General features: G+C 61.4%; 1 protein-coding gene across 1 annotated transcript; it reads left to right on the top strand.

Moving 5' to 3' along the window:
* Window positions 1-356: 356 nt before the first annotated feature.
* LOC123377073 (phospholipid scramblase 2-like) lies at window positions 357-6339 on the top strand. The gene is made up of 7 exons (XM_045029484.1): window positions 357-840; window positions 1688-1762; window positions 2180-2372; window positions 2704-2815; window positions 4440-4539; window positions 5171-5229; window positions 6313-6339. Exons 1-7 carry the CDS (start codon window positions 357-359, stop codon window positions 6337-6339), a joined length of 1050 nt encoding a protein of 349 aa, XP_044885419.1.
* Window positions 6340-11700: the final 5361 nt, after the last annotated feature.

Raw genomic sequence — 11700 nt, 5'->3', positions numbered from 1 at the left:
CACTGGCCTGGCCTCTGGCTGTAATGTCACTCTGCCGGGTCTCCCCTGCTGCCCTGATTAACATCCCCCATCTCCCCCCGCCCGAAGGGCCCCCTCCTCGCCGGAAAGCTGCTGCTCTCTCCTGCCCTTCGCTGACCCCTCGGAGCCAGAGCTCTGCCCGCACAATGGGGGAGATCCGGCTGGTTGGGATGGCAACGCCGGCGGGTGGGAGGGACGGGGGGCTCTGGTGGGGGCTGCGCTGCTGGAGGGGGCTGGCGGCACAGCTGCAGAGGGGCCAGGGAGTTTGCAGAGCAGGTGCCCTCCAAACGCCGAGCTCCTGCCGCCTGGGGCCTGCCCTCAGCTCTCGGCCCCTCGGGATGGCCGCACTCCGCTCCCAGCCGTCTCCCTTCGGGCACCTGACGCGGGAGAGGCACATCCAAGCGCTGGCGAGGTCCTTGAGGAAGGAGGACGGGTCTCCAGGCCTCCAGGCCGGGGGGACATCCCCCAGCTGGGAAGGCACAAGCCGGGCTAACCAGGCTCAAGAGCCGGCCTTTGGGAGCAGCCAGGGGAGCCCGGAGCCAGCTGGGCGGGTTGGAGCCGATGCCCCTTCGAGTGCCGAGGACCTTGGCCACCAACTCAAGGGCTGGAGACGGCCGGGAAGCGAGCGGGGTGGGAGTGCCGGGGAGGAAGCCACCGAGTCACCTCTGCCGCGGCTGGGCTGGCGGGGCAGGCGAACCCGCAGACGGAGCCCGGAGCAGAGCTTGCAGCGGGTTCAGGAGGACGACGACGTTCCCCCGCTCGGGCTGCAGGTGCTGGCCGGCGTCTCCCAGCTGCGCATCACCGCCCGAGCTGGGCTCCGCGGTAAGGCCCAATCCGCTGGCCTCGGCTCCCCGAGTGTGGCCCTCGCAGCACTCCCCACCCATCTCCTCCTTACGAGAGCCCTGCCGCGATCCCAGGACCCAGTCGGGGAAGGGGGCGCATGGCTCATGGGATTGGCCGCGGGGGGCAGAGCCTTTCAGCCCAGCTTCTCTCTTCAGATCCGCCCGGCAGCAGGGAGCGGAAGCTGGTGCCCCCTGGCAGTGTCGGGGGGGTTCATGCCAAACCAGGCGCCCAGATCACAAACGCCAGCACCAGCCAGGCCCGGGAGCCAATAGGGACAGGCCCCCGAGTGCGCTGGGGCCGTCTCCAAGGGGAGGAGCGGCCCCCAATCTCAGCTCCGACCTGCTGTCTCTGGGGTTGCAGATGGCCCCAAATCAGCAGGGCCCCGTGCAGTGACAGCCCCGCCCGACCCTGCAGCGTGGAGGAGCAGGAAGAGGGGAGCAGCACGGCCAAGGGGGGATGATGGGGGGGGGGTTGGTTTGGCAGAGGACGCGCCGGGAGCTGCCTCCCGTCATGGGCCCGTCCCCTGCGCCACGCAGGCTGAATGTCAGACCTGTCCCTGGGCCGGGCACTTTGTGGGATCTCTGGTACTTAGACCGTTTACCCCCAGCTGGCCAACGTGTGATGGGCCCACCGGCCCCTGTCAGCCCCAGGCCACGGGGCCACGAACACCCCCCGGCCCGGTCCCAGGGGTGCTACGTGCCGGCCCTGCGTGAGGGATCTGAAGGCGCGACACCGGCTACCGACATTTCCTGCCCACCCAGCCTGGCACCGGGGGGGGGGGGGCGAGGGGGGCACGGCTCAGACGCTGTCCCTGTGACTCTTGCAGGGTTCGCCGGGGACCCAGGGAGAACGTACGTGGTGGGCACCGCGCCGGCAAAGGGGCTGCTGGTAGCTATCGAAGGTAACTGGTGCCTCCCCCGGCCCATTCACCCCCCTCACTGTCACTAGCCATAGGGGGAGGGGCATTAAACCCTCCCAAATGGAGGGAAAGGGTCTGGATAGGAAGCCATGGAAAGGGCAGAGCCCATCCCCCAGTAGGATGTGCCCCCCCTCCCCGCAGCCCCCTCCCACAGCACCAGAGATCCTGCTCACAGCTCACGGGCCACGGCCCCCCCGTTCCCATCCCCCGTGGCTCTGCCTTGGCTCAGGGCGGGGAGCAGCACAGCCCCCCAGTGCAGGGGGGCAGCTCCCCAGCGCAGCCCCCGCCCCCGGCATCGGGGCACAGGCCCCTAGCGCAGCCCCTGCCCCAGCATCGGGGCACAGTCTCCCCCATGCGTGATGGCCACCAGGTCTGCACTGCTCTCTGTGCCCACCTCAGAAACCAGCCGCTTGTGCCTGCACCTGTGTGGCCCTGGCCGCTCCTGCCACATCCGTCTCCGGGACCCGCAAGGCCAGGACGTCCTGTGGCTCCGACGGCCCTTCGGGGCGGGCGCCAGCTGCCTGGGCTGCTGCCGGACGGAGATGCGGGTGTTCACCGCCGGTGACCAGCTCGTAGGCAGCGTGCGGCAGAGGTGAGGGCACCGTGGGCTCGGGCACTGTGGGCTCAGGAAGGGATTGCTCCTCAGCACAGAGAGGAGCCAGGCCCCACACGGACAAGTGGCTGGTGGGGGCAGCATGGGTGAACCGGGGGCAGCGCCACCCCCACCACCCCGAGGTACCAGGGTTTGGCCACTGGCGGGCATTAGGCTGCGGGGTGGGGTTGGCGGGTGGATGGACCAGTGATCAGACCCTGCCCCATGCCCAGCAGTGCAGCCCGGGGGCTCCAGCCGCCCCTCTAGCTGGCACAAGGCTCTCTGCCCTGCCCACGGCCTGGCTGGACCACACGCCATGCTCTGTGTCTAGGTGGGGCATCCTTGCCCATCGCTGGGACCTGCGTGACCCCCACGGCGCAGCCACCATGAGGGTCCGAGGCTCCTGCACAGCCAGCCGCTGCTCCTCCAACCAGGAGTTCCAGGTAAGGGCAGCGCGTCTCCCTGGGGCTCCCGCCAAACACAGACGTTTTGGGGTGGATGGGGGTGGGGCTTTCTGGTTTCCACTGGATTGTTGACACTCTCTAGACAGCAACACGGGCTCCTTATATATCCTCTACCCTGAAGCTGGCAGCTGCACTCCTTGCCAGGAGGGCTACTCAGTGTGGGTGAACGTGGGCAGGAAGCAACACGCCAGAAGTAATCGGTGTAAAGTCCACAAGCACCCAGACTGAATACTGTGTCCAGCCCTGGGCAGCCCATCTCAGCAAGGATGCAGCGGGACTGGGGAAGGTTCACAGAAGGGCAACAGAGATGGTCAAGGGTATGAAATGGCCTCCATGTGTCACGGAGTCCCCGGGCGATGCTCTGGAACTGCTCCCCACAAAGCCAGGCAGGACTCTGGGGAGCCTCCTCTCCCTCGGAGCAGACTGTCTGCAGGGCAAGACGCTCACATGGCTTCACCTCCTGGGTCTGACCTTGGAGCATTCAGCATCCTCTGCCCCTTCGTGCGCTTCCCACAGCGAGTCCGCCCAGGCGGGGTCCTGGGGAAGCCAGAGGGTCCTGCACCCCCACTCCGCAGTCAGACGTGACTCTCAGCCAGCCAGTAACACAGAGGTTTATTTAGGTGACAGGAACACAGTCCCAAACAGGTCTTGCCAGTACAGACAACAGGACCCCCCTTAGTTAGGTCCAAGCCCTGTCGGGGCTCCCCTCCATGTCCCAGCCAGCTCCAAACTGAAACTCCCTCCAGCCTCTCACTCAGCCTCCCCCCCGGCTCCTCCCCCAGCCCTTGTCCTTTTTCCAGTTTCCCGGGCAGAGGTGTTACCTGGCCTCCACCCCCCCTCCTGGGTTCTCAGGTTACATGCTCAGGTATCCTCCCTTCCCCAGGGCAGGCCGGCCCAGCACAACTCCCCTGCAACCACTCAGCATTCACAGAACACAGCAAGAACATTCCCACTTTGTCACACCATGCAAAGAGAGATTAAAAAGACGGGGCCATTCATCTTAGAAAGGAGACGACTAATGGGAGGTATGACAGAGGTCTATAAAATCATGACTGGCGTGGGAAAAGTGACTAGGGAAGAGTTATCTGTTCCTTCCCACAACACAAGAACTAGGGGTCACCCAATGAAATTAACAGGCAGCAGGTTTCAAACAAACTAAAGGAAGCATTTCACACGATGCACAATTAACCTGTGGAACTCCTTGCCAGGGGATGTTGTGAAGGTCAAAAGCATAAGTAGGTTCAAAAAAGAACTGGAGGAGTTCATGTCCGTCGATGGCTAGTAGCCAAGATGGTCAGGACACAACCCCATGTTCAAGGTGACCCTAAACCTCTGACTGCGAGAAGCCAGGAGTGGAAGACAGGGTGGATCACTCCATAGCTGCCCTGTTCAGAACACACACACACCCCGACACACGCAGACAGGACACTGGGGAAGATAGGCCACAGGCTGACCCAGTAGGGCAGCGCTTATGTTCTTATGTAGTCTAGAGACGATGCTAAGCTGGGGCCTGGCTAGAACCCCCATGGGGGACGTCCACAGCCCCAGCCCATTGCTAGCACGGCCTTGGCACTGAGCCGCTCGTCCTTGTCCACCCGCCCAGGTCACCTCCCGCGCCGGCAGCCCCGTGGCAGTGATCTGGAAGAGGTGGCCGGGTTTCAATGAAGACCGGAACATGGACCATGAGTTCTTTGGGGTGGACAGTAAGTGGGGAGCGCAGGGCTGCCAGGGAGAGCCCCCCAGCAGTGCCCGCCTCTGGGATGGGCAGGCTGGCCGGGCTCTGGGGGCAGGCCAAGGTGACCACACGCCACCGGCGGGGTTCAGCGCTGGCCACGCTCTCCACAGCGCCCCCTAGCAGGACAAACTCCGCTGCTGTCGCTAGGGAAGGTTCCTGGTGCATGTCACCCTCCAAGCAGGCCTTGCCCGGGGACAGTCACCATGGAGATGGGCACTGGCTTAATTTCCTCCCCTCCCCAGTAGAGGCTGCTCCTTCTCCAGCATCTGCCCCCAAAGCACCGGAGCGCCAGCAAGGACGAGGGAACTGGCCTCACCCAGAGAGTGAGCTGCTGGGAGAGCCCCAGGGTGGTGGCGAAGAGCCCTGCTGTGTCTAGGCCACCCAGAGAGCAGAGGCTCTCCCCAGCCCCCCAATGCCCTTGCCAGGGAGAGGATGCAGACGGGCCGCTCACCCCCTGAGGCAGCAGAACATCCCATGCGGGAGAGGGGCCCCCAAACCCGAGCAGTGGGGCTGCTCTGGGGCCGGGAGGGCGCTGGCATCGCCCCCTGTACCCATAGCTGAGCTGTGGGCAACGTGCCCTCCCACCATCTCTCTGTCAGTTTCAGCAAAGCTGGGGGCCGAGGACACCGCTCTCCTGCTGGCAGCAGCCTTCCTCCTGGTAAGTGCCAGCAGCCGAACCCTCCCGGCCCGCTCACGCGCCAGCCCTGCACTCCGTGCCCTCTGCCCCCTGCTCGCACTCATGGGCTGGCCACCCTGCCAGCAGCTCGCGTGGGCCAGAGCCCTGGGGCAGGGACACTGAACCTTCCAGCCCTACCCCGGCGAACAACCGCAGGGGTCAGGAGCGAAGGGGCCTCGCCAGCGACCCCTGGCAGCAGGGCGCCTGGGTTCAACTTGCCCCTTAGCAAACAGCTCTGTCGAGGGGGCCTGGGCGAGCTCTCCTGGCTGCTGCCCGGCATGGCGCGGTTTTACCTAAACTCACTGCCCCGCACCCGCCAGCTCGCTGCCTCGGTTCCCCTCCGGCGCCTGGTTACACTAGACCCAAGACAACGCAGCTACCGGCCCCCTGCCAGCCCTCCTCTGCACCATCCTCCCCGCAGCCCACACACCTGCACGGGCACCGAGAGGGCGATGACTGTGCACAGGCAGGATTCGCGTTGCCTTTTCCTCGCCGTCCCCCCTCTCCCTCGTCAGCTGTCGTGTCTTGTGATGGCCTTGGCCACCTCGCTTTGACTGGCGCCCGCTCCACAATGCGTACCGTCTCCGGCCAGACAGCGGCCTGAGCTGACCGGTCTCATGCCAGGCTTTGCCGATAACGTCTCTGTCAGATCCAGAGTTGGGGGAGCCGGTGACCCCTAGCATAGGACGTGGCCGGTTTTGTCTGGTGGAGCCGCGGGGCTGGCCACAGAGCCCGTGCCACCCGTGGAGCTTAAACATTCCTCACTCCCCCCGGCCCAGGTGGTGATCGCTTGGATCAAGGCAGAGCCCGGTGGGCTGGGACCGGTCTCCCGCGGCCCCCTGTACTGCCGAGGAGGGTAGCTGCAATCCGCTCCACTAGGTGCCCGCTGGGCACTGGGCTGGCAGCGCTCTTGGGTTCGTGCCCCCTATCATATTTCCCCATCCCCCGCTCAGAGGAGTGGTAAAGTCAGGTGCATAGGACGCCCCCTCGATCTTTGTGTGGAACGCAGGGATTAACCCCCCCACACACACACACTGTTTGTAACCTCTTCTCACTGCTTCCCAGAACTTCATGTTCTTCGAGATGAGCTGAGGAAGCCAAGAAGAGACCTGTCGGGAGCCCTGCCATGCCAGAGACACTGGGACTAGTCCAGCAGCTCCCCCGGGAGTCACGGAAATCCCACCAGCGAGGCACAGGCTGCTGCTGCCTCGCAAACGCCGATCTCCTTTGGCGGCTGGGATGGCGCTCGGCACCTGGCTTCGCACATGCTGCTTTCACTGGAGAACCTGGACCCTGATGTACTTTCTGTCTATCTTAGGTGCATGCGTGGCCCCACCACCAGTGTGTCAGAGCCCCTCCCAATCCTCAATGCAACACCCCTTGGAGGCAGGGCAGGTATCCCCATTGTACAGCGGGGGAGCTAAGGGAGATGCCCAAGGTCACACAGGAAGTCGGTGGCAGAGCAGGGAATTGAAGCCAGGTCTCCCAAGTGCTACGCTAGAGCCCCAACCACTAGGCCACACTACCTCTCCCGGGTCACTGTAAAATCCAGCGCTGACTGGGCCCATTGCGGACCCCACACGCGCTTTTCATACCCTGAACTCTACGGTGCGTGGCGCTGGGAATCCTCGACGGCCTCAGCGTCACAAGGGCAGGCAGGAGGAGCCAGTGAACGATTCAAACCCAACACAGGCCGGGGGAGTGGACCGAGGCAAAGCGTTCAGACACGGGGAAGGAGTATGCCGGGCCCAGGGCCGGAACCTACTGGGCGCCATAACCCATTCTTGCCACGGCCCTCCCAGATTGCTCTGAGTAACTGACACTGGAAGGCAATTAAACCATCAAATCAGCTCCTGGTGGACGTGGGGTTCCCCGGTAAATCGAGGAAAGAGAGTTCCCCTTTGGGCCGCTGACGGCTGGGCAGGTGCGCCTGGAAGGGGGAGGGTTTGGTGCCAAGCCACCCCAGGAGCTCTGTGGGGAATTGTTCCAGGGGTCAGCGGCCCCGTTCAGAATCAGGGCTGCGTGGTGCTGGGAGCTGCACAGACACATACGAACCCGCAGTCCCCACCTCAAAGGGCAGCCGACTAGACGCAGGACCAGACGCAACAAATGGGAGCAGCAGGACGAGCGAGCGACTGGAGTAAGGAGGTAACAGAGACAAGCCCTGCGCGCACTTCGCTGGTACGGGTCAGTTCATGAACTAGCTCGCGAGTGCAAACGAAGCCGTGAACCAGCTCACTGACCAGTCCTGAGCCCTGCTTGGCCACCCGTCTACACTAGCTAATGGCAGGTTCCCAGAGCCATGGGCCAAGTGACGGGGGGTGAGCGGGGTGTATTCCAGTGCCGCGGACCTGTAAGGGGTGACCTCTCGAGGCAGATTGCCCAACTAACCAGCCCCGCCCCACGCATCTTTTCCTTTCCTGCTGGCACAGACCCTGCGGCAGCACTTGGGTGCAAAAGTCTGGGGGCGGGGGGTGCAGCTCACACCAAACCCCATATGTGCAGGGGAGAATTTAGCCCAAGGCCTCTAAAACCAGGACACGTGTTGCTCAGAGGGACCTCAGACCCCAACCAAGCCGGACTCAGCATCAGCCCTATTTTTCAGAGGGGTAAATAGGCTCACGGTCCCAGCGCTAGTCAGTGGCTAAGCCAGGAGGCTTGGCTCCTAATCCTCTGTGAGAGGGGCGACTGACTCCCCAGGCGAATGCAGGGCTGGCCTGGAGCAACCTTCTCCAGGTCAAGCTCCCAAAGCAGAGTGCAAACCCAGCAGTAGTTTTAAAGGCTACATGCTTTCAAAGGAGCCCGCCCCTGCTGGTTTACCACGATTCCACTAACCCCGGTGATGTTGTGGCCCGAGGCCCTTACCACTCGCTGTGTGGAGGCCGCCTGCCTGCTCTGTCCCCTGCCCCGTATGACGCAGAATCAGATGCATCAAAAGCAGGTTCCCCCCCCGTTCCTGGTCAGCTGAGAGGAAATGATGGATTTCCCCTTTAAGAAAGGGATTTATGGGAAAGTTACCAGGCTTATAAAAGAGGCAGTTCATGTTTCTCTCTAACAGAGCTTGCTGGGTTTCTTGTGGTCAGGGCTGGTCTTTCAGGGGAGGTGAATTAAGTTGCCTTTTAATAAATGGAGAAACCTGGGGTTTTTCTAGGATAACCTGTCTCCGTAAAGCATCAGGTGCCCTCGTGGACCTGGGAAACAACTTCTGGGCTCTCATTGTCCCCCTCCCATGAGCTTTAGAGAATCACTTCACCCCGAGCCTATACAGTGGGGATCACGCTTATTCAGCTATCGCACATGAGCGGGAGTGGCCAGCATTCAGTACCATTACCTGAAATCCTGAGACCCTTTCTCTGCCTGTGACTTTGATGGCTCATTTTTGGCCTATTCCCATCCCAGCGGGGACAGACAACTCCCTTGGGGCAGCTTGGATTGATGCCCCTTCTCTGCTGGTAGGAGACCCAGCATTTCTCCTGCAATGCTTGGGCAGCGTTTTCTCCCCCAGGCTCTGGTCAGCTACCAGCGACTGATCAAATGCAGCACAGAACAGGGTTCGTCATGCCAAGGCTCCCTGCATTAGCTGGCTGGAAAGCCTGTTTCGTCTGTGGGCCATCATGCTGGCTACTCTCCGGGAGGTGAAACATAGTTCTGAAAACCCAACCTGATGTAACGCTCTGCCAGCAACTCTGGCCACTTGCTGGTTGGTCCTTGTAGAAATGCCTCCCGAGTGTTTAGAAATAACTCCCTCCCACTTGAGTCTATGGGAGAATTGACTTGCTGGGTCGAGAGGTGCTGTGGGACGTCACGGGGGCAGAAGGAACGGTGGGCTCTCATGGAGCCAGGGCGATGCCAATGGGCCCGTATGCAGAGCTAGAGACCTGGAGCTGGCCTGTGTATTCACTGGGGAGCCAGGGCTGAGGATGGTGCACTGGCACGATGCATTCACAGCCAATTGTTTTGCTAGGGAGGCATGCGGCAACATTTTGTACCAGTTGGCGCCTTTTCAAGGCATGTGGCTTGTCCAGTCTATTTATAGGTGCCCGACCTGCCGAGACTACGGACCCTGCATGACCCGTCAGCTCACACCGTGCAGCTCTTGGTGGGCGGTTTAGGTGTACGCTGCTTTGTGACTGCCGCTCTGATGCTCTCACGACGGCCCCACTGCTGCCATCTCCCTCATCGGGCTTTGGCAAAACACTTTCCATGAAGGGGGGTTGGCTAGTGCACATTGCTGGGTCCAAGCCAGCCCCAATTTGGTGCCCTTCCCAGCACACTGGGGACATCAGTGCCAGAGCTTTTAGAGAGGGTCCAGGGGCCGCTCCCGGCCTGATGAAGGGGGCAGGGAGCGCTCGGTGGCTGACAGCTCCTGCTTGAGTGGTCTCTCGAATGCTGCTGGGCTTGGTACCATAATAATCTAGGCATCTTAGTATTTCAGTCCAACCCAGCACCCTGGCTCTGCAGCAAGGCCATCGCTCTCTCAGCCACTCAGCCCAGCCTTTTCAGGTTCCCTGCTTTGGGGGCCCAACCTACCCTACCTTGGGCCTGCGTTTCAGAGGCATGGAGCACTCGGTGCTCCCATGCACCGTAGATTGAGTGAGTGGGAAACAGACACAGATAGACCCTGCCTTATTCCTTGAGGAAGCTGAGAGACCCTGGCCCTGATTTTCAGGAGGGCACAGCACTTCCCCTCCAGCTAAAGGCAATGGGAGGGGTGGATGCTCCGATCTCCTCTGGCCCACACGGAGGGATGCATCATGCAGTTCTGAGACTGCAGGGAGCAAGTCCTGCCCGGGCCTGTCCTGACCCAGCAGGGCTGACTGCAGCGCCAGGTGAAGAATTTGGGGGGCAGGCAGGTGAGGGGGCAGCACAGGCTCACTTGCAAGAGGCCTAAGGTGCTTCTCCTCCCCGCGAGGACGCTATTTTCAGTGCTCACTGCTGGCTGGTAAAAGAGCAGAGACCCAAGGGGCCAGGCAGCTCCCCGCATGGCCACATGGTCCCCTGCTCTCAGTAAGAAGTGGGGCTAAACAGACCATCCAGGGCGGAGGAGGCTGCTACTGTCTTTTGCTGGGCCTGGATTTGAAAGCTGGAAGTAGAGACTCTTCAGGGATGAGACAAGCCCTTTCCCCGCCCTCCATGAAAACAGTCCACACACTTGTTCTTGCAGGATTTTATTAGTGCAGCAAAACAGGCTACAAAAGACCAGCCCTGTCGAAACCCGCTTCTCACCATGTCCCTTTGTACCAGCCACCATGACACAGACATCTGTGCCCCCCCCCCAACTCTCCCTTTAGCCCCCGTGACTGTTTTGTTCTGAGCTCCACAGACCAAACCACAGGGCAAACTAATCTCCACCTAATGATCAGAGCAAGAGGGACCGACATTTTGAACGGGAACAGGAGCCGGGGCGGTGGAAGGAGAGCAGCAGAATGGCAGTTCCATAGGACGGCTCACGTTAACCAGCATGACTGCTGCCCTGGCAGAGGTCACAGCAAGCCCGCTCCCGGGTACTGCCTTCCATGGCGTGCGTCCGAGGGGAAAAGTCTGAACACACACAGAACGGCACCGCTGGGCTCTGCGCACAGCTGGGACTAGAAACGGGACTAAAACCTTAAGTGCTGTCATCTGCAGAAAGCTTAACACGACGTGGCTCAAAGGCACCTGCAGGGAGCATCTCATTACGACAGAGACTAAATCCCCTTTACAAATCTCGAAAGCAGCAGGACGGAGTATTATTGAAAAAGGAGCATTTTAAGTGCTGCAGCGATGGTTTGCTACCTGGTAGCATCGGGCAAACCAAGCTGCATCTGGACTGGAGCCATTGTTTAAGAGCTGCCCTAGCAACGGGTGGTGGGGAAACAAGCCGCAGGAGGTGAAAGGGGACTAGGGGTCCCGCCAAGCACAGCTAGAGACGGGCTCTCTGGCCCCTGGTCCCGCCTACAGGAAGCCAGCGGCTGGGGATTTTCAGGTCTACTCGTCCCAGCCACCCTGTGCAGGGGCACGCTGCCCGGGAAGATCAACAGCAGCTATTTTTTATTCTCCCACCCCCTGGCTTCCGCGCGCTGTCAGGAATTCCAGGCGTGACTCTCCCAGAGCGTGGGGTGATGGTAAGTGACTCCAGAGGGAAGAGCGGATTTTCTACGCCCCCCACTCGAGATGTCACGGTTCTGAGGCTACCTGTGGGTTAAGAGGCTGAAGTTCTCTGCAGTCAGCAAGGAAAACCCAGCAGCTGTCTGCCTCGAGTGCTCAATTCCACGTCTTTGGGACACTGTGCAAGAGCCTGGCTAACAAAGTCCTTTCCTCCACTTTGACTGAGGCTCAAATTCAGGCTGACCAGGGAACAGCAAAGTTTTTGCTAGTTAAAGTCTGTGGGCTCGAGGAGGGGAAAAGGCTGGAGCAGAACTGGGTTTGGATGCAGCACTATACGGAGGAAATAATCCCCTCCCTTCGTGGCTG

The sequence above is a fragment of the Mauremys mutica genome, chromosome 9 (assembly GCF_020497125.1).
Source record: "Mauremys mutica isolate MM-2020 ecotype Southern chromosome 9, ASM2049712v1, whole genome shotgun sequence".
Classification (NCBI taxonomy): Eukaryota; Metazoa; Chordata; order Testudines; family Geoemydidae; genus Mauremys; species Mauremys mutica.
Note: the sequence above shows the minus strand (reverse complement) of the source record. Positions and strands in the feature narration are given on the sequence as shown.

Coding starts and splice junctions, on each gene's coding strand:
- LOC123377073 (XM_045029484.1), top strand. CDS start 357: ATGGCCGCACTCCGCTCCCAGCCGTCTCCCTTCGGGCACCTGACGCGG. Junction 2,816..4,439: donor CCTCCAACCAGGAGTTCCAG/GTAAGGGCAGCG, acceptor CCACCCGCCCAG/GTCACCTCCCGCGCCGGCAG. Junction 5,230..6,312: donor TGGCAGCAGCCTTCCTCCTG/GTAAGTGCCAGC, acceptor ACTGCTTCCCAG/AACTTCATGTTCTTCGAGAT.